This window comes from Pleurodeles waltl, chromosome 4_1, assembly GCF_031143425.1.
Source record: "Pleurodeles waltl isolate 20211129_DDA chromosome 4_1, aPleWal1.hap1.20221129, whole genome shotgun sequence".
NCBI lineage: Eukaryota > Metazoa > Chordata > Amphibia > Caudata > Salamandridae > Pleurodeles > Pleurodeles waltl.
The window spans coordinates 364,176,703-364,202,923 of NC_090442.1; the positions used below are offsets into that span (position 1 = coordinate 364,176,703).

At 42.7% G+C, this 26,221-nt stretch overlaps 1 protein-coding gene across 2 annotated transcripts in view; it reads left to right on the forward strand.

Moving 5' to 3' along the window:
* Positions 1 to 26,221, forward strand: part of LOC138287750 (solute carrier organic anion transporter family member 1C1-like) — a 450,721-nt gene that overhangs the window by 16,703 nt on the left and 407,797 nt on the right. For both annotated transcript variants that reach the window (XM_069228522.1, XM_069228523.1), the window contains exon 2: positions 7,713 to 7,848. In XM_069228522.1, coding sequence (XP_069084623.1) covers positions 7,732 to 7,848 — 117 coding nt within the window. In that variant the 5' untranslated portion in view covers positions 7,713 to 7,731. The remainder of the gene's footprint in view (positions 1 to 7,712; positions 7,849 to 26,221) is intronic.

Below are 26,221 nucleotides of genomic sequence, written 5' to 3' on the forward strand. Positions count from 1 at the left end.
TTTGATCCGGTGGATCCAATGTGAGAAGTGTGTCCCTCCCCAATGGCGGCACATAACCCCACATAGCTACCCCCATTGCCCTTCAGGAACCTCATGAGCCCTTAGTGCAACTTCATAAGCAGCTAACCATTTATCTATGTCATCTCCCACCACAAAACTGGGCACCACATTTTTGGGTATACGAACCTTCTTTTCTCCAGCAGGTCCTGTCTGTATGCTGCCACCATTATTGCTGGATTCAGACTGTCTTGCCTTGATCTCCAGCTCCTTGAGACTCAGTTCATGAGCCAACAATAGTTTCTTTTCAGCCAAAGCTCTTTCAGCTTCCACTTGTTTGGCTGCTCTTTCAGCTTCTGCTTGTTTGGCTGCCCTTTCAGCTTCTGCTTGAATCTGTTTGGCTGTCCTTTCAGCTTCAATCTGTTTGGCTGCTCTTTCAGCCTCAGCTTGTTTGGCTTCTCTTTCTGCCCTCCTCTCCTCCTGTTGCGCCTCAATTTTCAGTTTTGCCATTTGCAATTGGAACTCCCTTTCCTCTCTCCTTTCCTCTGCGGTCAGGCTTTGCATGGAGACACTGCTCCCTGGTCTGGAAGGGTGCACAATTCCAGTGGTAACACCATCCATAGATAGTGAAAATCCTTCTGAGGGGCCATTTTCTGGCTCCCCTTCCTCATCATCCTCTAAATGGGCTTCTGCCCAGGCCCTCAGCGCCACTTGAAAGTCCTCCTTTCTGGAGGCCCCTTCGGTGGGTACCCTTAATGCCCTGCAGAATCCTCTTAGTTGTTTGACCGTGTATGTATCCAACTGGACTAGGTCAAAGTCCCCTGTCTGAGACCCAGTCAGAGACATGTTGAGTGAGGATTTAGTTTTTGAAAATTGTCAGGAAAAACGGATTTTCAAAAAGAGATAAAAACCAAGTTGACCTTCAACTGTGGGTAGGTAGTGAGATACTTAGCTACTGTATGTCACTGCACAAATACAAGTCCTATCCTCACCGCTGATCACCAATGTTAGAAATGGGGTTTTTGATTGGCAGTCAGGTTACCCTCTGTCCAAGCAAAAGCCCTCACTCTAGTCAGGGTAAGTCACACACTATCCAAGATTATCCTGTGCCCACCCTCTGGTAGCTTGGCACGAGCAGTCAGGCTTAACTTAGAAGGCAATGTGTAAAGTATTTGTGCAATAAATCATACAATACCACCATATAGCACCACAAAAATACACCACACAGTGTTTAGAAAAATATATAATATTTATCAGGATAATTGTAGGTCAAAAAGAATAAAGTTGCAATGGAAAATTGTAGAAATATCACAGGGAAGTGATATAAAGTGTCTTAAGTCTTTAGAATGCAATAAAGTGTCTTTCAAGCACAAAGTACCTGGTTTCTGGTGGAAAATCTCCTCAGAGGGCCACAGGTGGAGAGATGCGTGGAAAAAGGGTGTGTGCGTCGATTTCTCCTCAGCACACAAAGACTTGCGTCGTTCTTTTCCACGCGGGGAAGTCGGGCGTCGTTTTCCGGCGTGCAGACAGTCTCTTTTCGTGGATCGCGGGGATTACCAGATGTCCCGGGTCTGTGCGTGGATTCTCCTGCTTGTTTTCCGGCTGCGCGTCGTTCTGCGGGGCTGCGCGTCGAAGTTTCGATCTCACGGTAGGCGTCGCGTCGATTTCTCCTTGGAAGTCGGGCGGCGTTGTCCTTGCGAGGCCGTGCGTCGGAAGTTTGGTCTCACGGCAGGCGTCGTGTCGATTTCTCCTTGGAAGTCGGGCGGCGTGGTCCTTGCGAGGCCGTGCGTCAAAGTTTCGCGCTCACGGTAGGCGTCGCGTCGATTTCTTCTGGAAAGTCGGGCGGCTTTGTCCTTGCGAGGTTGTGCGTCGAAGTCTCGATCGTCCCGAGGGCGTCGCGTTGATCAGCGTCGGTGTGCGGCGTTTTTCTCGCCGCGAAACAAGCTGTGCGTCGAAATTTTCGGCGCACGGAGCGTCCAAGTGAAAGGGAGAAGTCTTTTTGGTCCTGAGACTTCAAGGAACAGGAGGCAAGCTCTATCCAAGCCCTTGGAGAGCACTTTCACAGCCAGACAAGAGTTCAGCAAGGCAGCAGGGCAACAGCAAGACAGCAGTCCTTTGTAGAAAGCAGACAGGTGAGTCCTTTGAGCAGCCAGGCAGTTCTTCTTGGCAGGATGTAGTTTCTGGTTCAGGTTTCTTCTCCAGCAAGTGTCTGATGAGGTAGGGCAGAGGCCCTGTTTTATACCCAAATGTGCCTTTGAAGTGGGGGAGACTTCAAAGAGTGGCTAAGAAGTGCACCAGGTCCCCTTTCAGTTTACTCCTGTCTGCCAGGGTCCCAGTAGAGGGTGTGGCAGTTCTTTGTGTGAGAGCAGACCCTCCACCCTCCCAGCCCAGGAAGGAAGACCCATTCAAAATGCAGATGTATGCAAGTGAGGCTGAGTACCCTGTGTTTGGGGTGTGTCTGAGTGAATGCACAAGGAGCTGTCAACCAAGCCCAGCCAGACGTGGATTGTAAGGCACAGAAGGATTTAAGTGCAAAGAAATGCTCACTTTCTAAAAGTGGCATTTCTAGAATAGTAATATTAAATCCGACTTCACCAGTCAGTAGGACTTTGTATTACCATTCTGGCCATACTAAATATGACCTCCCTGCTCCTTCCAGATCAGCAGCTGCCACTTCAACAGTGTATGAGGGCAGCCCTAATGTTAGCCTATGAAGGGAGCAGGCCTCTCAGTAGTGTGAAAACGAATTTAGGAGTTTTACACTACCAGGACATATAACTACACAGGTACATGTCCTGCCTTTTACCTACACAGCACCCTGCCCTAGGGGTTACCTAGGGCACACCTTAAGGGTGACTTATATGTAGAAAAAGGGGAGTTCTAGGCTTGGCAAGGACTTTTAAATGCTAAGTCGAGGTGGCAGTGAAACTGCACACACAGGCCTTGCAATGGCAGGCCTGAGACAAGGAAAAAGGGGCTACTTAAGTGGGTGGCACAACCAGTGCTGCAGGCCCACTAGTAGCATTTAATTTACCAGCCCTATGCACATAAAGTGCACCTTACTAGGGACTTATAAGTAAATTAATAGTCCAATCAGGTAGGATTCCAGGTTACCATGTTTTAAGGGAGAGAGCATATGCACTTTAGCACTGGTTAGCAGTGGTAAAGTGCGCAGAGTCTATAAACCAGCAAAAACAGTGTCCAAAAAAATGGAGGGAGGCAGGCAAAAAGTTAGGGGTGACTACCCTAAGGCTGTCAGGTCTAACAGTACCTTTCAGCGGTGACAGTCGTTCCACTCCCTAATCGGCGTAGGAGATCTAACACAAAACATATAATAATATTTCTGAAAAATGTACCTTTCACTTGTGTTTCCCTCATACAGGTGCATAAATGTGTGCCTGAGGGGTGAACGCACATGTATTTTCTCTAGGTTTCTTCACCATGGTACTACACATGAATGTGTCTTTTAGTGGTCTCTGATCTCCTCATTCTATATGGCTAAAAGTTTTTTTTAATTACACAATAACATTGTCCAAATAAAACAGAAAATATATGTATTCCTTTTGGGCATGGCCCGGTTTTCTGTACAGAGATAAACAAAAATATTGGGGAGGCAACGCTGACAATGCCAGAAGATTTATGTCAGACAGATTCGAATCATAGAACAGTAGGCAAACATAGCAAAGCCACATGTATTTTAGGTGTTTTGCTATTTGCCAACTCTATTCTCCTAATACAACGACCATGAAAAATATGAAAATGTTTTCCAAGAAGGTAACATTTGCTTTCTGGCATCCTCGCACGTCAACATTTTAGTAGGTCAGGTGCCAGCATTTTTACTCCCCTACTTTTCTGTACATCATACATCTATGAATCTACATCAGTTTTAGCTCCCCAGAATCGTTATTTGAAAGATGAACAGAGAGTACTGAAAATTTCAGGAGCGTGACAGAGGCATAAGAGCTCCTCACAAAATCACTTCCATTGATGCCAGTCCTATTTCATTTATACCTACATAAACACTACTGAAATCTTGGAAAGTCTGTTTTTCATTTTTAATCTTTCTATCAATAGATATGAGACATTATCAGGGTCCATCGAAGGCTGCACCAACTGCACCAGTGGGTGCATGGAGGAGATTTTATATGTCTGCCCCCAGGGATTTGTGTTGGCACAATGGGACCGTGAGAGCTCCCTCAGGGAGAAAGCTGGTGAAGATCATTCATATTTGCTCTAAATTGCTGTCTACACATTATCTAGGGTATCAGTCTTAATGATTAGCAGAAATATCTATATTCCAAAGCAGAAAATACCGTCTGAACATTGATGGGCTGATCATCCAGGGCTATATAGTGTGCAGAGTGTCCTGTTTCTGTTTAGAATTATGGGTCTGTAGGGTGGAATATTTTCGGCTGGCTCTAGCATTGGATGTGTAGCTAAGCAGGAAGAGCTAGGCAGGTGCCTTTAGCTACGATCAGATCATCTTTCTTTAGGGATGTGCATACGTCATTCAGCTCCCGTGCTGGCTGCCATATCTGGAGAATGATCTTTTTTAACTGCTCTTCATCAGATGAGATGCTCCTGAAACTACACTAAGAGGTGTACTTCCTTGGGCTAATGTGAGGCCACTCCCTCCTGCACTTTGTCTAGAACCGTAAAGGACAACTCTAACTCAAAAGTGCATGTTAGACCAGGGTGGTGTCTTTCCCCAAACATTTTGCCTTAACTCTTCTATTTAAAAAAAAAAAAAATTGTTGGTGTTTGGGACTCTGCGCACTTTTCCACTGCTATCCAGTGTTAATGTGTTTGTACTCACTACCTTAAACACAGTAAATTGGCTTACACCTGGTTGGTATATTTAATTTACTTATAAATACCTAGTAAGGTGGTATACCATATACCCAGGACCTGTGAATTAAATACTACTAGTCGACCTGCAGTACATATTGTGCCCCCACTTAAGTAGCCCCTTAAAACATGTTCCAAGTCTGCCTTTGCTGCATGAATGCTGTTTTAAACTAACAATTTGACTTGGATAAATAACCTCCTTGCCAAGCCTTAAACATCCTTTTTATTGCATATAAGGCACCCCTAAGGTAGGCCCTAGGCAGCAAGGTGCAATATATATAAAATGTTGGAAATATGCTTTTCCTTGTCCTGGTAGTGAAAAATGCCTAAATTCTTAACTCTGATTCTGCTAACTGGATTTTTGTCATTTTGGTGTGAAATAATTCATTAAGATTAACTCTATTTTCCTTAATTTATGTATGATTTTTCTTTCTTGTGTTTTCACGTAAATAATATTTGTGTGCCACATTCATATTTTTACACATTGAATCTAAGTCCACCGGGTGATTGAGCACAGGTTAATTTAGTGCCTTTGTTGTACACTCTAACAGGGAGTGTGGCTGTTGCTTGAACAGTGTTAACACCCCACTTAACCAGCAACCCAATTTCTTACAGTGCACCACGAGTAGGAACATTTCCAAGCTGCAAAATACATTGTTGTGAATTTCACATTTTTAACCAATTGATTGAAGGGTGTGTTCACCAACACTGACTTTCTGATACTTCTGTAATTGCTCATCACCACTCATATTTTGTGGGTTTTGATTTTAACAGCATTCCTTAAATATAGCAACCTTTCTCCCATGCCCACTTGATCTCAACTAGTCGATTCCATCAACAATAATCATAACCAAAAACTGTTATGGAGAGTCTGGTTATATTTTCACCACAATATCATGGTCCTCATTTCGACCTCGGAGGTCTTTTTCAAGAGGTACCGCCGTGCTGAAGACCGCCAGTGCAGGCAGTTTTCAGCGCTGCGTATTATGACTGCTGGCAGCTCTCTGTCCTTTTTCGGGCGGAGAGCCGCCAGCAGCCATACTGCCGGTCGGCGGGGAAGTGGAGGCTGCTCCACCTCCACCGCCCCGTCATCAGAACACCGCCGACCGAATCACGTCCCATGATTCGGTGTGGTGGTGTTCTGGTGGCGGGGAGCTGGGAGCTGGCGCCGGAGCAGCCCCCATGGATCCCGTCTCCTCCGGGAGGATCAACAGACAAGGTAAGTTGATCGTCCGTTAGGGGAGAGGGTGGGGGGGTGTTGTGTGCATGCATGGGGGTGTGCGTGTGAGTATGTAGAGGGGGTGTATGAGTGCGTGTATGCATGCAGGGTGTGTGTTGTGTGTATGGGAAATGTGTGCGTATATGTCTGTGTGCATGTGTTAGTGTATGGGTGCAGGTATGTGTTGTAGTGTATGTGTGCATGTAGGGGTGTGTGTATGTGCATGTTGGGGGTTGGGGTGGGGAGGGTGTGTGTGCATGGTGGGGGTTGGGATGGGGAGGGGGTTCCTGCCACCTTTGGGGGATAGCAGGGCGGGTGTGGGGGGAGGACTAGCGGGTGGGGGAGGGGGGGAAGGGGAGACCCCTATCAGTGCCAGCGAAGGAATTCCCTGGCACTGATAGTGCCTACCTCCATGGATTTTGTGGCGGTTCCAAACCACCCAAAATCCATGGAGGTATGCAGGGTCCTGATACCGCCGGCGGTATGGTGACGGCCGCTGGGCTGGAGACCGAAGTCTCCAGCCCAGCAGCCGTCACCGCCGTGGCAGTCGGAGTGGAGAAGTGGCAGATGACCATGGCGGTAACCGCCCTGGTCATAATTCCATTTATTTTTCTGCCGGCCTGTTGGCGGTTTTACCGCCACTTCTCTCCCGTCTGCCAGGGTCATACTGAGGGCCTATATCTTATATTAAACCCATTTTGGGCCTGATTTGTATATTGTTGGGAAGGGAATTGTGTCGATTTTGAGACTGAGTTAACTCCTCACTCAACATAGTGGTCCGCCCGCCTAATTTATTTTTCATGTGGACCTTAAGTTTGACCCTGGCAGAGACTACGTCTCTGCTGTACAAAATGCCTCCAATTGCGCGAGCAGTAAGGGAAGTCAGAGAAATGACTACATGTCCAGGCATAACCTGGTGGTATGCGGTAGTAAAACTGCAATAATGCTCCCCCGAAGGGAAAAGACTCCCATGGTGGGGAGAGATTAATTTTTTTCTTTAACAAAAGAAATGCTGTTTCAGACCTGTTGATGCAGCCCTGTAGCACAGAGTACAATGCATTGACATTAACTGCTGTGACACTGGTTCCTGGTGACACTGGTTGAATCTGGCAGGCACCCCCTCCGCCATGTGGATGGGAGCATATACTCAGTACCTATGGTGGTAAGGGTGGGTCTCCTGCTGTGATTCAAATTAGAGCTTTTATTTTAAATGTAGCTGATTTATAGAGTTTGTTATGCTTCTTGTCAACCGTAGACTTATCAAACATTTTATATCGCAGTACCATCATAATTCATGTCACTATAAGGCACTTACTTAAGATTAAAAGTTGTTTTCTCTAAAAATATGCTTCAAGTGATAACATTTTATTGAAGCTCTCTAACCTGATTATATTTACTTCCACCTCTGCTCATTACATACTACTAAACATCCATATGATTTCCCTTTGCTTTACTCTCTTTTCACACCAATAAATACACATAAATGCAGTAAGATTAAACTAATTCTGTTGCTGATGAATTTCAGTGTGTCGGGCTGTTTCTACCTACTTTGCATGAACTATGTAAAATGTGTATCTCTACTTTTTTGAATAAAATATCAGTTATAAAGATTAACATTATTACAAATCTATCTGCATTTGGTTTCCAGACATCTACATCAAGAGATCATGACTGTGGAAAAGGATTCAAATAATGGCAGTGAGGCAGAATTTGATTCCCCTTTGAAATGTCAAAACCAGAAAGACCAAGTCAAGAAAAAATCGTCCTGCTTTGATAGTTTAAAGGTACTGTGTATTGGTAGAGAAATGTTTCTTTACACAACTTAGAATTGAGTGTGATACTATTATTATAAAACACCGAAGATAATTACAATATATAAAACCACAGCTTTGTCAAAAACAAGTGCCATTCTTTAAATAAAAGGTGTGAGAAATGACCCAGTTTATTGCATGGTCCCACAGTTGTCCTGTTTGAATTTGCTAGCTTTAGGACTGGATGTGCTTTACCACTGAAAAACAGTAGTAAAGCACTTGTGCTGTCCCCCCAAAAACATGTGTTGTACATTGAAAGTCCCTGTTTGGCCTATTCATTGTTCACATGTCCATTGTAAATGGTGCCTAAATGCACCTATTTCATGGAATGCAAAATGTCATATATGGGCAGCAGAGTATGTATAAACTAACCACATTTATGACTAACATATGTATCTTTTGGAAGCACCACTATGCTCTTGCTTCACTGCAGTAACCCATGACAAGGAAAAGTCCCTTTGCCATGTAGGCAATACCTATTTCATAGATTGATGTCACCCCTAAAATGTGCCTTTCAAGCCCATAGGGCTTTGTTCTAATATATAATATGTGTTTTCACTACTTTAAGACATATCTCTCCCATTTGCTAACACTAGGTTACCCTATTGCATTTGATATGTTATAACGTTGGCTTGATAGAGATATCCTCTTGAATGATAAAGTTGGTTTTTAAGTCACAATTCTGAAAATGCCACTAGGAAAGAAGGACATTTTCTTGTCCTACGCATTTGTGCCTTCTACTAGCATCCTAGGCCACATGACTATGAATGGTTTTGTTCTCTGGCTTTGTGTGTTCCTCCCTGACAGTGACATAAAGAGGACTAGGGCCAAGATGGCTGAGGGCAGAGATGTGCCCTGACAAACTTGCACTTCATAGGGCTTGACTCCAGAAGACACAAAGGAACTTGACACCACCCTTTTGATACCCCAGACAGTTTGGAGCCTAGACAGGGGAAGGAAAGAACTTCCAGAAACAGATCTGGAGGTAGGACACAGTGTCGCAGCATTACACACAGAGGCTGGCACCAGATATAAATACTGGACCCTCAAAACAACTCTTCAGTAAACTCCTGGACCTGTGGAAGATTCAGAAGAAGGACTGTCCTGCATCCCTTCTGCCGGAATGACTGCTCTGCTGCTGAAAGGATTGCCTTGCTGCCCTGCAGGCTGAAGAAGGAGGGCTGTGCCTGCTCCTTGAACCCTGAACCACCAGAGTGACTCTGAGTGCCAGTTGACTGGCCTCCTGTATGAGCTGCAGGGACATAATGCCTTGAACCCTTCTGGCCTCTGCTGAAGTGAGTTCTAACTCCCCATGTTTTGCACACCTGGGTCATGGATGCTTGGAAGTGGTGATAGTGGTACTGCTCCTGCCTAATCCTAAAACCTGGGACAATCCACAGAAAGCCAGGACTATCTGCCAGTGAATCCAACCAAAGTGCATCACTGGTCGGCTTGACGTTGCGGTAGCTCTTACTACAATCTTCTTCTCAACAGCAAATTCTTTTCAGCAGGACCTCTTGACTAAAGTATCTGGCCTGCAGCCTTGTCCAGCTGGGTGATTCAGAGCTCCAGAAAAACATTAAAGTCCGAAGGTGGAAATCTTCATTAGGCTTGACAATGACTAGCTTCCCATTGACAACAACATCCGCAGTCTGGAAATCCAGCTTTTCCTGCCGTCGTCGACAGCTTCACTGAGACCTCGTCATCCAGCGCTCTCCGGCCTTAGCGACTTGTTATCAGACAGAGTCTGCTGCCTTGACCCGCTGATCTCTACCTACATTTCTTCAGGAATTTTTCAAGGCATAAATGTAAGCCAAGACCAGGCCATATACACCCCCTGCATCCAACCTGCGCTATATTGCGGTTGGCCTTAACTTTTGACTTTGACGCTGTCTTGCGTAACCAGATACCCACGGCTGGCACTTTGATCCTTTAGGCACTCACTAGAAGATTTAACAAATAATCACTTTGGTTCTACTCATGAAATTCATTTTGGTGTCACTTTATTTATTACAATTCACTCCATTTTTTTCCACATTCGGTTTTGCATTTGTCTTGTGTTGTGTTTTCACTTTATTACTGTTTGTGTGCTGCATAAATATTTTACAGATTGACTCTAAAGTAATTCTAACTGCTTTTGTTTTTCAAACTACCTTAGGGTTAAGCACAGCTTAATTTAGTGACTGATGTGGTTTACCCTGACAAGGATAGTGGTTGTTGCCTGGGTGGGGGTTCCACTCCCCTCAACCAACAACCCAATTTCTTACAGTAGAAACGCCCACTCCCATAGTAATACCCCATTCCTGACAGAAAGGATACAAATTCAAAGAAAATCAACAGATTTACAAATTAATTTTTGTGGTTCTCTTTATTTGTATTAGTGTTTATTCACTGGAGCTACTCATAGAAAAGTGGGTATGTTTTCTTTGTTTTGCATTTTCTTTTTAAATCCTGAAAATACATAATCTTACATTCCAGTCCTTATGCTAGACAGCACATACCACAATAACAGATGAATAATGGTGTCACCAGCCAGTAAATAAAGTTATCTTTGTTTAATAAGCACACATAGACCAATGCTTCAGGTTTGTGAACTATTTTATCCCAGTTGCAAATTACAAGAGCAATGCCAATATCCACAGTTTTGAATTTGTATGTTGCACTTAATTAACTGATTCAGAATTAGTACGTGGTACCAATTTCACATGACACCTGAATGTATCTCCAATTCCTCATAGATAAAAAGGAATGATTGTTAGCCTAATATTCAAACAAACAGGTCTACAATGATTATGAAATCCTAGTATGGCCCAATGGAAGGTGCAAAAGCTGTACTCTTGAGTTGGGGGTATGAATAACATAAAACAGAGCAGCTCAAGTCTCTCCTTAGCTTTAATGTCTCAATTATTTACTGGCAATTACTGTGACTCTCCCATCACTTCAATTAATTTTTGAACACCAATCCAAAGGAATTATTGAATATAAATGCTCCTCCCTCCTGTTTGTACCAAACCACATACACCACAGTTGGACAGGTGTACCAGGGCGGGAGAGAATTAAGTAATGAGTTAACGTGAGGCCATGAGTTGGAGACATGCAACTACTTAAATTCACTACATAGTGAGATTTACCCAAGCTAAAGACGAGGATTAATGTGAATTCATGCTTAAATATGAGGCTCTGCCTGAGAAGTCAACATTTCTCCAGCCAACCTTTGCCTGAACACCTAATGGAGAAGAATGACCGGATTCCTTGTATACTATGGACATCAGGGATTTTATCCACCTACTTATGGCTGGGACTGTAGGTTTCAAACTCCTTTAAGCTGGTCTAACATTTGTGAAAAGAGAATGAGAGACTCTAAAATCTCCCTCCCTGTCCAGGTCAATTAGGAGTGCCCATTTAACAGTAACCCCTCCATCTCACTTTCATGATATCGTAAGAGGATATCAATAAGACTGGAGCCAGACTGGTGCAATCGGACTGGTGGCAGCTCTCTTTTGCTTCACTCTGACCAAATAATTTAGACTCAAGGGGGGCCGCTTTGGCCAGGGACACAAGAGTGCATCCACTCACCAAGGCCTGCTCTCCTTTTTTCTTGTACAGAATCAAGGAAGAAATGTGAGGGGACACAAACAAATCCACAAATGTTTTTCTCCACATGTGACATAACTGGGCAAAAAACTAGGGACTGAGATGGAAAGCCTGGGAGGATAGAATGATCCTTCTTAGTCTGTCTTCTACTAAGTTCGAGTGCTATCAGAGAGTTTGCTTTGCTCTCCACCCAAGACAACATCCAGTCTGATATTTTCATGATGTAATGAGAATTTGCTTCTTCCTGTCATAGTAAGATTTGGCCGTCATGTTATCTGTTTTCACAATGCCCAAATTGCAGGACAACAGGAGAGAAAATACCTGAAGAGCTAATCAAATAGTTTTCTATTCCCTCTTATTGAGTGACCTGAGTTCTTCAATATCTGCCCATGCACCCTGAATTTGGTGAGAATCTATCCATGCCCTCCAACCCACTACACTGTCATTGGTTGTCATAGTCAGGGAAGTTGGAGGAGATAATGACACACCCTTCAGTATAACCACAGTCTTTAGCCACCATTGCAAATCTTAATTCCTTTTCTGAGTTAATGAGATCTAATGCAATAGATCTTGTCTTAATGGATTCCAATAGGCCAAACAATGCCATACTAACCTGTTGAGGTGATACCTAAACTATCTAACTAGAAAGATGGTTGCTGCAAGATTCCCCGGGACCTGTACCTAACCTGCTGCAGTCTCTGTTTCTAAAGTCAAAAACTGGATTTGTGGTCCTGTATGTTTTGCACTCTTCTGCCCTGAGGGGCTACCAGACCCAGATCTGTACAAAACCTAGGGGGTCATTCCGACCCTGGCGGTAAAAACCGCCAGGGTCGCGGATGACGGAAGCACCGCCAACAGGCTGGCGGTGCTTCCTGGGCCATTCTGACCACGGCGGTAAAGCCGCGGTCAGAAAACCGGGTCCGGTGGTTTCCCGCCGGATTTCCCCCGGTTGGCCAAATCCTCCATGGCGGCGCTGCAAGCAGCGCCGCCATGGGGATTCTGACCCCCTTCCCGCCAGCCTGTTTCTGGTGGTCTTCACTGCCAGGAACAGGCTGGCGGGAACGGGTGTCCTGGGGCCCCCTAACAGGGCCCCAGCCTGCTTTTCACTGTCTGCCTAGCAGACAGTGAAAAGGGCGACGGGTGCAACTGCACCCGTCGCACACCTGCAACACCGCCGGCTCCATTCGGATCCGGCTTCAGTGTTGCAGGCCCCTTTCCCGCTGGGCCAGCGGGCACTAACTTGGCTAGCGCCCGCTGGCCCAGCGGGAAAGTTGAAATGGTCCCAGCGGTCTTTTGACCGCGGAGCGGCCATATGGCGGTTACCGCATGGCGGGCGGCTACTGCTGCCCGCCGCGTTTGGAATGAGGGCCCTAGTCCCATAAAGATATGGTTGTAAGAATGAACTGATTGGGATTTCTTGCCATTGATTGAAAACCCATGGTCTCTTAGGATCAAAGAACATTTTGAATGAGAGAATGTGTTTGTATCCTTGCTGCAGAATAGATCAGACAAACATCTGAGTAGAGCTGAGCAGATATTCCCTCTTGGATCGCTACTGCCATTAAGGAAGGTAGCACCCTGGTGAAGACTCAAGGTGCAGTCTTTAATCCAAATGGGAACACCCATAACTGAAAATGTGAACCCCTTGTTGTGATCCATAGATAACTCTGGTGCTTCATATAAATGAGAATATGAAGGTATGCATCTTTTGGCTTAATATTAGCCAGCAAACACCCTCTGAAACCACTATAACTACTTTTTGTATAGCACCATACTTAAATGAATAGTCCTTATCCCTTTTCAAGTCCAGAACTGGCCTAAACTCTCCTGTGGCCTTTCTTACCAGAAAAAGTATAGAATAAATACCAGCTTCGTTTTCCAGTAATGCTCATACACCATCCCTTAGGATATCTCTTTTCAGTGAGAATGGACATAAAGACAAGATCTGAACCTGGAGGCGAGGCATCAGTCTACTCAAAAGCCTTTTTGGATTTTTTTCAGCATCCATCTGTCCTGAATATTCTTTGGTCATACCATTTAAAAGATGTAGATCTCTTCTTCCACAGGGTACACGTTGGAATGGTGAGAGCAATCGTCAGGGTTGCAATTTGATGACCCAACGTCTATAGAGGGTTCTGAGCTTTACACGTCTTCTAGGTGGAATTTCTTTCTGTATGAAGAATAGGATTTTGACTTTCTTCTAGAGGTGTCAGAGTCGTCTTGGCTCCAGTGTTAAAAGACTGAGAAGAACATACTTTATAGGGTAGTGGGTGCATCCTATGTTTGAGGCTTTTTTGATAATTGAGTCCAGCTGACCACCAAAAAAATGTCTTTCCTTAAATAGGATTTTTAGTGTGGAGGATTTGTTTGAAAAATCTGTCCTCCTGTTCCTCATCCACAGGTTCCTTCTTGTCAGAATGTTGGCCCCTACAGATACTGCTGTTGCAAAATGTCTGAGGTAAATGTTATCTCCTGCTCCATCTGAACCAGATGATTGGAACCATCTGTGCCCTTTTGAGTCGTTAATGCTAGGAACCCGCAGCCCCTAACTAGTGTCTTAGATGTATAAGTTGCATAAGTGCCTTGCCAAATAACTTGCTATCTTGAGGTCCACTACACCATTCAGTGCCTGATTACGACCTTGGCGGATGGGACACTCCATCACAAAAGTGACGGATATCCCGTCCTCCATGTTACAAGTTCCATCATATCCTATGGAACTTGTAAAGTGGCTGGCGGGATGTCCGTCACTTCTGTGACTGAGTAGCCCATCCGCCAAGGTCGTAATCATTCCTCAGAGTGCAATCCTGTGGATTAAACGTTGATCTTCCAATTAAAGGGGTTAATAGGGAGTCTACTTTGACATTCTGTCTGATAAACTCTTCTCACTCCACCAGGGCTTAATTCTTTTGTAGAAATCTTGGGATGTTGGATTGACCCACCTGACATATTGAGGGATAAGGCCTTCTGAATCGTCAGGCAGTGAGACTGGAACAAATCCCAAATTATCTCAAATATGATCCAATGATTGTAGCAGTTTCTATTTTTGCACACATTTGCCAGAGAAAGAGGTACAACAGGAAATAAATTAACCAATCTTCCTGTTTTGCACCACCCTCTTTTCCCAGCAGCATTGGTCTGTAGTGCTTCAGAGACTGCTTCATTGATCATCTGCAGCACCTGTGACACAGATAACAGTGCAGGACTAACAGGACAAGGAACGCATTTATACTGAACAATTGCTTTGCTTTGGATTGGTGTTTCTAGGGGCAGGATTGCCACACTATGTGATGAATTAAAGTGAGGGGGAGGAGGAGGTAATGACCATTGCATAGCACATAATACGTATACATCTTTTGATCAACTTCACAGGCAAGACTTTTAGAGAATTTATGTCCTAAACTGAACTCGCTGCATATAGTTAAGTTCATCAATTTCACACAAATTTTTTCGAAATTATGTGGTCCATGGCAGAACCTGCTATTTGTGTCCTATTATTATGTATTATTTCTAGTAATTGAAGAGACCTATTGGAAAAACAACTTTAAATGTAATCAATAGTGAATGCATACATTTTTTTTACACCACTTGTCTGCATCTAAAGGCTTCCCTACTATAAAGCAACAGCCTGGAAGCAATTTGGTAATGGTGAATTTGTTTTTGGTGGCAATATGTTTTTTTTTTTCAGTATGGCATTCAAATATTAAGCAGGATTCTGGGCATTCAGTCACTTCACATCTGACTTTGGTCTCAGTTAAGCTTTAGTGTTGGTTGATTAAATACTAATAATTAGCTCTTTCCTGGGCTAAGCAGCAGTTTGGTTGGCTGGACAGACAAAAGAACAACCATTACGGGTTTACAATTGTTTGACCTCTAAGCCTCAGGGCCTCATTAAGAGTTTATGAGTTTGGCGTGTGGCGGTCTTCCGCCCGCTGGCCCTATTATGAGTTTCCCACTGGGCCAGCGGGAAATTACCCACAACATTGACACTGGCTCGAAATCGAGTCAGCGGCAATGTTGCGGTGCGTTGGCGGCAACAGCACCAATCACGCTTTTCACTGCCTGTAACTCAGGCAGTGAAAAGCGTGACAGGGCTGTCCCCTGCACTGCCCATGCAAGTGCAAGGGCAGTGCAGGGGACCCCATGGGGCCCGGCACCCCTTCTCCGCCAGCCTTTGCATGGCTTTTGAACCGCCATGCAATATCTGGCAGACACAGGAGTCATAATCCCCAGGCCACCACTGCCCTGGTGGATTAAGACCGCTGGCACTGCTAGGCTGTCAGCCGACAAAAAAATTAGGGGTGCCAGTGGTCATACCATGGGGCTTTCGCTACGTTCATAATGTGGCTCTTGGGCCGCCGCGTTTGCTGCAGTCCAACTGCAACTGCAAGTCTTGCGGTCCTAAACTAGTAATGAGGCCCTGAATCTTTTGGAGTGATAGTCATTCTTTCCAGGTAAATAGGGAGATTTTGGAGGGAATGCAGGCTTCTTATAAAGAGTTTGATGTAAATCCGTATTTTACAGATTAAATATAATTGAGGTGATAAAGAACGCTGTTTAACACTATTTCAATGGAAATCATTTATGACTTTTGAACCATTACAAAGACGTTTTGCCCGTTCACATTTTAATGGGAAAAGGAAAACTTATTTTAGGAATGAGTATATGTTCAGAAGTACACTTAGCATGTTTAATTTAGCCCATGGGTTGCAACGATCAATCAGATTTCTCAGAATTATTTAGCAGAAGACAAAAATACTTTGTTAGAGCATGCTATTCTCTTGTCACCTGACTTGCCTAGAATGTTTTTTCAACAATAATATATTTCTAAAAGTGGATAAAAGCCTTTTACAAATATCGTGCCTAAACAGAAATTTAGTTAAGTAGTAGGCAGTCAGAAATGTGTTCATTTCTAACTTCACCACATACAATAGAGCATCATAAAATAGCACGTAATAAAACTGACCAGTCACAATATTTCACAAGTTAAGACAGTGAGGGAAAAATCCTGCAGTATACAGTGATGCACCATATAGACAAACAGGCATAATAATTCACAGACAAAGATATTAGGAACGGTTTATGGCCAAGGTAAAATATAAAGTGCTACATAGTAATTAATGACCTCGAACCACTGCATACGCACGGCTAATTTACAATCTGTAACAGCCAAGCTAATAACTGATCACTTACCTTTTTAATTAGCTATGATGTCCAAAGCCAGAAGACTGTCAAAAAATTTTTTTAGTGGGTAAAAAAGAAATCATTGAGTGAAATGGTCAATAAGTTTACTTTTATAATATACTACGTTCAAAGGTGGCATCAATTGTTACCCTTAGTTTGCCCTTTGGTAAACCTGGTATTATCCTTGGTCTCCGAGGGCTATAGAGGTAGTGGCAAGAACAGTAGTTACATATAGGTCTGACAGCCTTGTTTATTTTATAATGTTTCTACTCTATTCCCTTCCATTGGGCGCCCAGCAGCAAACGGAAAGCTGTTTGAGTCAATACTGAGAAAAGAGTAGCTGCTGTGATGTCCTCGGAGATGAAGTCAAAGGTTGCTGTCATTTTTACTACTTTTACACTTTAGATGTCCATGACGTAATGTAAACACATTTTGAACTTGAAAGAAAACCAAGTGAGTTACTTGTCAATAATATCAAACATTTATTTTTAATTTCATAAAATTGTATTGAGTTTTAGAATAAAACAAGAAAAAGAGTATTGTACGCTTAGTATCAAGAACCCCACTTTGCTTTTGGGATAAGTATATTGACAGGTTGACAATTAACAAATGTAAACTACACCGTCTCATGAGGGAAGTCGAGTAACCGTGTAGTAAGAGAGAGAGGAAAATAAGACTGAAGAAGAAAGAAGAGAAAAAAGAAAGAAGAGAACAGATCAACATGTCTGGAAAGAAACTGTTCTCAAAAATACACTTTGTGAGGACTTCTAAAAAGAAGTGTTTTCTCAAAGGTTTATGTATGTCATAATTCCGTACATGGTATTTCTTTTTCTACAATCTATCCAAAAGGCATAGGAAATCTGTGCATGGTCAAAAACAGGCATACGGTCAATGAGTAAGAGAAGATGGAGATGGGCTGAGGATAGTCAAGCATTCTTTCTCAGTGCACTGTGTATGAAATTTAGTATTCTAACCACCCTACCAAGATGATTAAACGGATGACCTGGAGGCCCTAAACATGGTTCAGTAAGAAGCCCTCTTTGGGACTAGCTGCACAAGAGGTACTTTCATGGGATATTTGACAAGAAAAGGTTCAAAAATAAAAGCCCCATATTCCCTTCATGCCCTCTGCCATTCCATTGCAACCTAGTGGTTATAGTAGGTGCAGATCAACTTTCTTTGCTGAGCCCATGGGCAAGGATCTGTTATGTTTGACAAGCAATGGATAGGCTGCAGGAGGTAGGATGTGTTCCATATATATAATAGCCTTACGGTCAACTCCATACTATACATTGTTTGGAGAATGTCTCTTGTATTCCAGGTATTCATTTGAATATAGATTACTTCAAGATGAAGAAATGTCATACACACATCTATTTCTGTATTTGCATTTTCATATGACTTAAAATTGTCTTCTTAGAGATTTATGTAATTTTATTTTTCTTGAGATTACGTTGTTGTTTTCCATGCCTGTAATAACACAAAAGGCGAGTTTACAAATAAAATACAAATGTATATTAGGGCACATTTTTCATTTAAAATTGAAAATGTTAATATAAAAGAATTGTCAGTGCTCCTGTGCTATTAAACCAAAGAATTACATTTAAAAGGAATTCCGGAACAATACAAATGTATCTTTCCATATGTCTTAACTAAAATGTTATACATAGGCCTGCAAATGTGCCTTTTAACTGCTAAAACAAATTAATATTTGTGTCTTTTCCCTGTTGGCAAAACCTACAAACATAAATATGCTAATATTTCTACATGCCTATTGGGTGGTTTCCATAATGTGTTCTGGCTGATAGATGCAGTTCCCTTTGCAGTAAGCAGAAGAGAAGAAATCAGATCTCTACAAGCAATGAAGGCCTCCACAATCTTGGCAGTGGAAGGAAGTATGGTTTACAAGTTGCCAAAATTGCCAAATTGACAGACCACATTTTTCACACTGTACTAAATTGGCATGTAGGCAATACCTGTTTTCTGGGTCAACATTTACAGTTTTTCTTACTTGAACCAAAGTTGTTTATGGAATCCACTGTAGTTCACAGCTCCCTGAAGAAGTCAACCTTTTGTCTAACACCACAGTGAGCTCTGTATGCCTTTCTAACCCTCAGTGTCTCCCAGAGCTTGTGACTGTAAAATCCCAGAGCACATAGGGGCAAAAAACATTCAGACACTCCTTGAAGTTTTTATAGTCCAAACCAGATATCTAACAGTGAACAATAAGAAGGAAAGTAGTGTGCACACTCAAATCAGGTCAAGTGGAGTTCGGTCATAAGTCAACAATTATGAAGAGTCCTTCCTGATTTAAGTTTCCAAAGTGCACTCACTAATTACTATGGGATTCCTTGGAGTGGTAAAGAGCACTACAAGTGCTCAAGAATGTTAAAATGTCTGAAAGCTTATTGAATGTCTGTGTAAAACATCCAGTTCCAATCAATAAAAGACACAAACTCTGAAGTCTTCATCTTTATGTCAACCTGCTTGGAGCATTTTTTAATCCAGAAAACCACTCCACCACGACCCTCTACACTAGATTTGACATAGTGGATCACTGTTAAGAGTTTGAGATGTGACAAGCAATGCTGCAGGTGATTGACCCAAACTATTGTCTAAGTCTAATAGTAGCATAGTTCACCAGCTCTAACAGGCAAATTGTATATGTCCTAATGCAAGCAGCCTTGCTTTTTTCCAAATCCACACTTTGAAACTGTTCACGGGACCTCAGGACTGTTTTGGCAGATGTTCCCTCCAGCCAAACTAATTAGATCCCTAGTCTTTGGACTCTCTCTTTGATATTCACGGATGAGCTAACTTGTTTGTGAAGATTTGAGGTTTTTCTCTGTACAGTCTCAGTTCTGGGTGTTGCAGGATTCTAGGTATTGCATGTATAAAAAAACCTTATCCAAGCTTTCACCTCTACGTTGCCAGTGGACTGTCTAATAGCTACAGTTTGCTTTTGCTCTTCCTTTTATTTAGGTGTTCCCTTTAAAAACAGTAACAAACCTTAGCAAGAGAAACATTAGAGAAATGGAATCCTTTTATTTGCTTATCCATGATAACTTCACTTAAGCCCTAAATCTCATTAGGTCAAAGGACCATTTGTTTTCAGATAAGAGAGGCATTGGTATGTTGAAAGACCTGAGTAAAGTTTAAAGGGTGACGCATCGGGCATGTTTCTGAACTGATTATACAAGTCAAAGTGATGACCTAAACACAGAAGGGTCAGCATTAAAAAGCTCAACTGGATCAAAGTAACAATGTGAATGTTCTGATGTTTTGTGGTAGCATGCTTTAGACTCATGAATACAGTGCTCTGTACTGTTATGTAAAGATTTAAACCTATCCATAGCTTTATTGGTTTCATTTAAATACAATGTTAAATTGTTTCAGACTGGCTTATAAGGGCATAATGTTAAAGGGTTACTTGTTTAACTAGTAAATAGTCTTCAGCTGTTTATTATATTATGAGTTCATTTTAAATATTAGATCATTTATACTGAAACATTGTTTAGCTACTGATTGGACACATTGAATGCTGTCATAAACTGTGAGAATAGTGGTTACAATTCTAATGGGTTCTCTGCTAATACCAGAACTAGAAAGACTAGGGATAAGGGATTTTAGGAGGAAGGAGTTAACACATGCTATGGAGTACTTGACAACGTAGAAGGATAAAGACAGGACCAAAGCAGAAGACTGAAGCACAATCCAAAGAATAGTCGGGAACCAGGTAATTATGCCTGTAGAAGAGACAACTGTAAACACAGGATGTATACAGTGCAACAAACAATAGGAATGCAAAAAGGGAGTACCTAGTAGAAGAACAATAGACACATTCATAAACAATGATTTGTATGCTTGTATGTTCTGTGGAAAGTGATCTATCTACAATGAAATAAGAATAAGCAGCAGTTTATCTCACAAGAACTGCCACACTTCGTGTAAATAACTGAGGTCTCAACAGAAACACAAGGGAGGAAAAAGTGATAGGGCAAGAGCAACTGCATGTAGAAAAAAAGCTCAGGGAAAAGCAGGGTTGGATTGTAAGAAACAACACCAGAACAATAAGTAGTCAAGTCAAAGAACACTGGAATACAAAGATAGAAATGTGCACACAATCAAAGGCAGGACTAGGAGTCTGCTGGCAGAACTAGAAACTGAAGCACACAACCAAGACTCTATATACCACAGGAATAGGGACAGAGGTGCCACATCAATAACGAGCAGGAGCAGATTACAGGAAGAGAGAACAACAAGAAACAAAGAATTCCTGAAGCTCATAGAATTAGGAGCAAGTCCTATATATGAATGTATTAATGTGGTATTTTTTTACTACAACCCTAGACAAAAGGCAGAGGAGTGCTGTGCAGGATCACAAAGGAGAAGGTGTACTGGGTTTATGCAGAGTCTCAGCAGTAAAGAGGGTTGCCTGAAGGCTGAACACTGAGCTTACTGAAGTAGCTGTAAACTCAGAGAAAGAACAGTTGTAGGGAGAGACACAGACATGAGTATTTTTCCAGGGGCTAGTAAGCAGGAAATCACCAAGGGAGGGAAGGTTTCACTGGGAGCTAGAGAAGGAAAGACTAGGAAATCCAGAAGACACAACAAGGGTAACAGGGAAACCAGGACTAAGAGCAGAATAAAGCTGAATGAGAGAAAAGTCCTGAAGACATGTATGTATTGGTCAAAATATCCATAGGAACCAGGAACCGTGATTCTGAAACAAGTTCACCTCTAAGACTAGATAAGGTCTGGTGACAAAAGGAACTACAAGGACACAATACTTCACAGTGGTGTTGTTGAACTCAGGGCTAGTTGGAACAAGGTGTGCAATGTGTTGAATGCACTAAAGGCAACACCCCACTAGGTCTTCATTAGGGCAACCGGATGGCGGAATCCTGATAATATCAGACTACTTCCAACATAGGATGATTGGCCTCAAAATTCAAAAATCATCAATTTGGGCCAGTAGTTGTCAACCACTAGTATTAATCCATCTTATAAAGGGTATATAAACTACATCCAGATAACATAATTACATATTCTGGGTTTTTATCTTCTACTTCATTTTGCAAATACGATTTGACAATATTACTATACTGTTCTTCCCCGGTATCACAGGTTGTTTTAATGCACATAGAACAGATACATAATTTGCTGAAGAGGATCAAAGTCGTAATTCTAAGTTTCTAGTTATGAGTAACTGATCGGTGTACTAAATGTGGTACGTGATTGGCAGTTTATCTATTATGATTGCATGTTTAAATGCTGTTTGTGAATCAAGATGTTTAGGGGACTGTAAGAAATTGGTTACTTGTTGAGGAGGGTGAAACCCTACACAAGTAGCAATCAAAATTCTTGTCAGTGTGAAACATAAGGAAAGCCCAAATTAACCTGTGCTTAACTCTCTGGTAGCTTAGTAGAAAAGCAACCAGGCTTAACTTGGAGGACATGTGTAAAGTAGTTATACAGCACTTCAAACAGTAATAAAGTGGAAGCACAACACAAGAAAAATCCCACACAAAATTAGTTGACACCAAAATGACAAAAATCCAATAAATAGAACCAGAGATATGCAATTTTAAAGATTTAGGTAAAATTAGTGTTTAAAAGCACAAAGTGTGAGCTTTGGTCATCTGGTCGTGCTGGATGGGACAAAGTGACAACTTCAGGCCAACCGCAGTGGAGCCTGGGATGGATACAGGGACCAAGTTAGGCCTGCTGAACAAAGTACCTTAAATCCTGGTTGCAAAACGTTGAAAGGTCCTGTATCGAGGACGCAGAGAGTAGCAATACTTCCGAAGAGCTTGAGGGCTGGGATGTCAGCTACTGCATCGAGGATGTGTCAGACAGCGAAGGTTCTGTGGAGCTATGGAGCTGTGGGGCTGCGATGCAAGATCCTGTGCCATGGATCTATCATGCAGTGGCAGTTCCAGGAAGCTGTGGGGCTGTGATGTGAGGTCCTGCACCGAGGAAGCATCACACTGGTTCTGAGAAGCTGCAAGGTCCCGCGTCGGGGATGGTTTGCACAGTGGTATATCCAATGCATTGCATTGATTCTTCTTGAACCACTGATTGGTTAGCAGTGCACTTTTAGACGTGCTTTCAAAAGTCTAGGACCGGGGTGGCACTACTTGGGGTGGTAGGACTCACAGCAGACAAAGTCCAGGTGGTGGGTTCAAGTTGATGTGGAGCCTTTTCTGTCCCTGAGGCTCTGATCAGGAGGCTAGCCAACTAGTCCTTGGAGTCACTCTGGTGGACTGGGTTGAGTATGCAGATGCAATCTGTTGGACCTGGCCCTTTTAGCAGGGTAGCCCCAAAGGTTTTGACTTCTTCCTCCTATATTTTCTGACCTGTTTTTGTTGGCTTTAGGACTCTGGGCACTTTACCACTGCTAACCAGTGTTAAAGTGCATATGCTCTCTGTGTAAATTGTATTAGTGATTGGTTTATCCATGATTGGAATACTTGAGGTACTAGTAAGTCCCTAGTAAAGTGCACTAGAGATGCTTAGTGCCTGTAAATCAAATGGTACTAGTGGGACAGCAGCACGGGTTATACCACCCACATGAGTAGCCCTGTAAACATGGCTCAGATCTGCCACTGCAGTGTCTGTGTGTGCTGTTTTTAAACTGCTAATTCGACTTGTAAGTGCACCCACTTGCCAGGCAAAACCTTCCCTTTTTATATATGTAAGGCACCCCAAGGTATGCCCTAGGTAGCCCATTGGGCAGGGTAAAATGTATATTAAAGGTAGGGCATGTACTGATGTGTTTTACATGTCCTAACAGGGAAATACTGCCAAATTCGGTTTTCACAGTTGCAAGGCCTGTATCTCTCGTAGGTTAACATGGGGGCTGCCTTTAAATATCCTTAAAATGCAGTTTACGTTTGGGAGCAGATATAGATTTAGAGTTTGGGGTCTCTGCACTCACAATTTAAAAATACATCTTTCAGTAAAGTTATTTTTTAAAGTGTCTGTTTGAAAATGCCACTTTTAGAAAGTGGGCATTTTCTTACTTAAACCATTCTGTGACTCTGCCTGCTTGTGTATTCCCTGTCTGGGTCAGACTGACAGTTGAACTGTTTGTGAAACCCCTCTAGACAGTGACACAAAGGGTAGCCTGCATATCCTGATGAACCATCTGGGCTAGAGTGGAGGGAAGAGTGTTCACTTACACCTGAATGGGTTGTGCCTGCCCTCACACAATGCAGTCTCTAACTCCCCGATGTGAGTCCCAGGCCAGGACTGGGCAAGGCAGGCTCTTGTGAACAGCAGAGACTTTCCGTTGAAGTTTGCCTACTTCAAAGGCAAAAAGGGGTATAATTAGTGGACCCAAAACCCCAGATGTTAAGATTTGCTTCTGGAACCAAGAGGAACCTCTTCCAAGAAGAAGAGCTGCCCCTGCCTTTGACTGTGCTTTGTTGGGCTGTCCTGCAGTTGCTGCCTGAGAAAGGCAATAAAGGCTGGACTTTGTGGTATATTCCTGCTTATGAAGAATCTCCAAGGGCTTGGACTGAGCTTGCCTCCTGTTTTGAAGTCTCAGGGCTATCAAAGACTTCCTCTGCCAAGTGGTGCCCTATCCAGTCCCTGGGACCTTGAAAGGTGAAGCTGGTAGAGCAAGGACCGAAATCCACGCACAGGGAGCCGGACAGAAGGGTGAAGGCAAAGAGATAACCCTGCAGATAGGGCCACACATTCAGGGATGCACCTTCAAGTGCTATTCACAATGAACAATTCTAGGAATGGCAGGGCCAGCCCGATGTGCCAAGCAAGAGCATTAAGTTGACAGCTTAAGGATAATGTTTTAGAGAATGAGAACTAGAAGAATGAATTTTGGCATCTGGAGCACAAGGGAAGGGTGCATGATGTTCTATTTGTATAGAATTTCCATGAAGAAACTGTAGCTTCCAAATCTCATGGTCTTGATCCAATCCTGATGAGTGTCCGTGATGACAAGTCTGAAAAAGTATGAGTACATTAAGATGCGTTCTTGTAGATAATGAATCAACAGACTATGATTAACTCTAGAGGTAAGTAAATCTCAATTTGATATTTTCTGGCTGAATTTGGAAACCAAAAGTACACTATTGAGTATGTGGGGTGACAATGAGCAGTAATGCTCATTTTATCACCTTATTTATTACATTTAACTGTTGGTTTGTCTTCTAAAGCTAGTGTTTTTTATATGTTCAGCCAAAGAGAAATGGATCGTCATTACACTCCACTGTTAAATAATAAGTCCACTATCAGATATGTTTGATAATGAAAACCAGTTACAATAAGTAGACCAAATAAAATATAGATTCTCCATATTTACACTTGAGAACTTGATAGACTAACAAACGAATGAAAGAATGAATGCATTGATGACCATTTGTATAGTGTATTCCTAAAATCTCAACAAGAGGTATCCAGGTGCTTCCTCATATAAGATGAAAGAAACAGAAACACAGACCAACACTCTCACAGGGTTAAGCAAAAAAGGTAGGTCTTCAATAGCTATGAAAATGTTAAAAGTTATTTTGCATCCTCAGTGAGAACAAGCATGGTGTTACAAGCCCTAGCTATAATTACTGAAAGAGATCTTCCCCCTGTTCGTAGTTTTTTTTGTCTAGGAATACAAAGATGTTGGCGTGCGAACCTCAAAATGTGTGATGGCATGTAGTGAACAAGAGTGAGGCCATATCATTTTCCTTTCTTGTATCATGAAGCACTTTATGGAAGAAAGATAGTGCTCCTATTTGCCACTGGCAGCAGATGAAGTTGCCTCAGATGTGTCCATACACAACTTTGCCAATCTTCTTCACCCTCTTATCAGCCTTTGATATGGTCAAACATGATAACCTCCTAGAACTACTTGAACATAGGATGGGTCTATTGGGTGATGTCCTTAACTGGTTCAAGTCTTTTCTCCACGACAGAACTCAACGATTCAGGGCAAATATGTCCTTATCTAAACCCACACCGCTCACATTGGGAGTCCCACAGGGGTCTACACTCTCACCTACTCTTTTCAATCTGTTCATGGAACCTCTAACCCAATTTATGAAGTTATTTAACATTCACTATCACCCGTATGCTGATGACACCCAACTGTACCTGAAAATCTCTTCCCCAGAAGATATTAGATCTTTCAAAACAACATTACAAAAATAACAAAATTGGCTAACTGATAACCACCTCAAACGCAATGCGCGCAAAATGGAACTCCTCTTAATCGCCCTCCCCAATCACTTTCTGGATATCACAGAATGGATTAAACAACTAACAGCTCTTAACTGTGTACCTCACATTATTGGGTAAACAAGATCTCTGGGAATAACACTTGCCAAGAACTTGATCATGAAGGAGCATATCCGCACTGCCACCAAAGGAGTGAACTTCCTTTTGTATATTCTAAGAAAAATGAAACCTTTCCTACCAACAGATGACCTCAAGTCAGCTGTCCAAGCCCTAATGACTCCTAGACTGGATTATGAATGAGCAACTCTCAGCCCAGATCTAAGTTGGTACCATTAACAGCCTCATTTAATGCTTCCCTTAAGCTCATCACAGGATC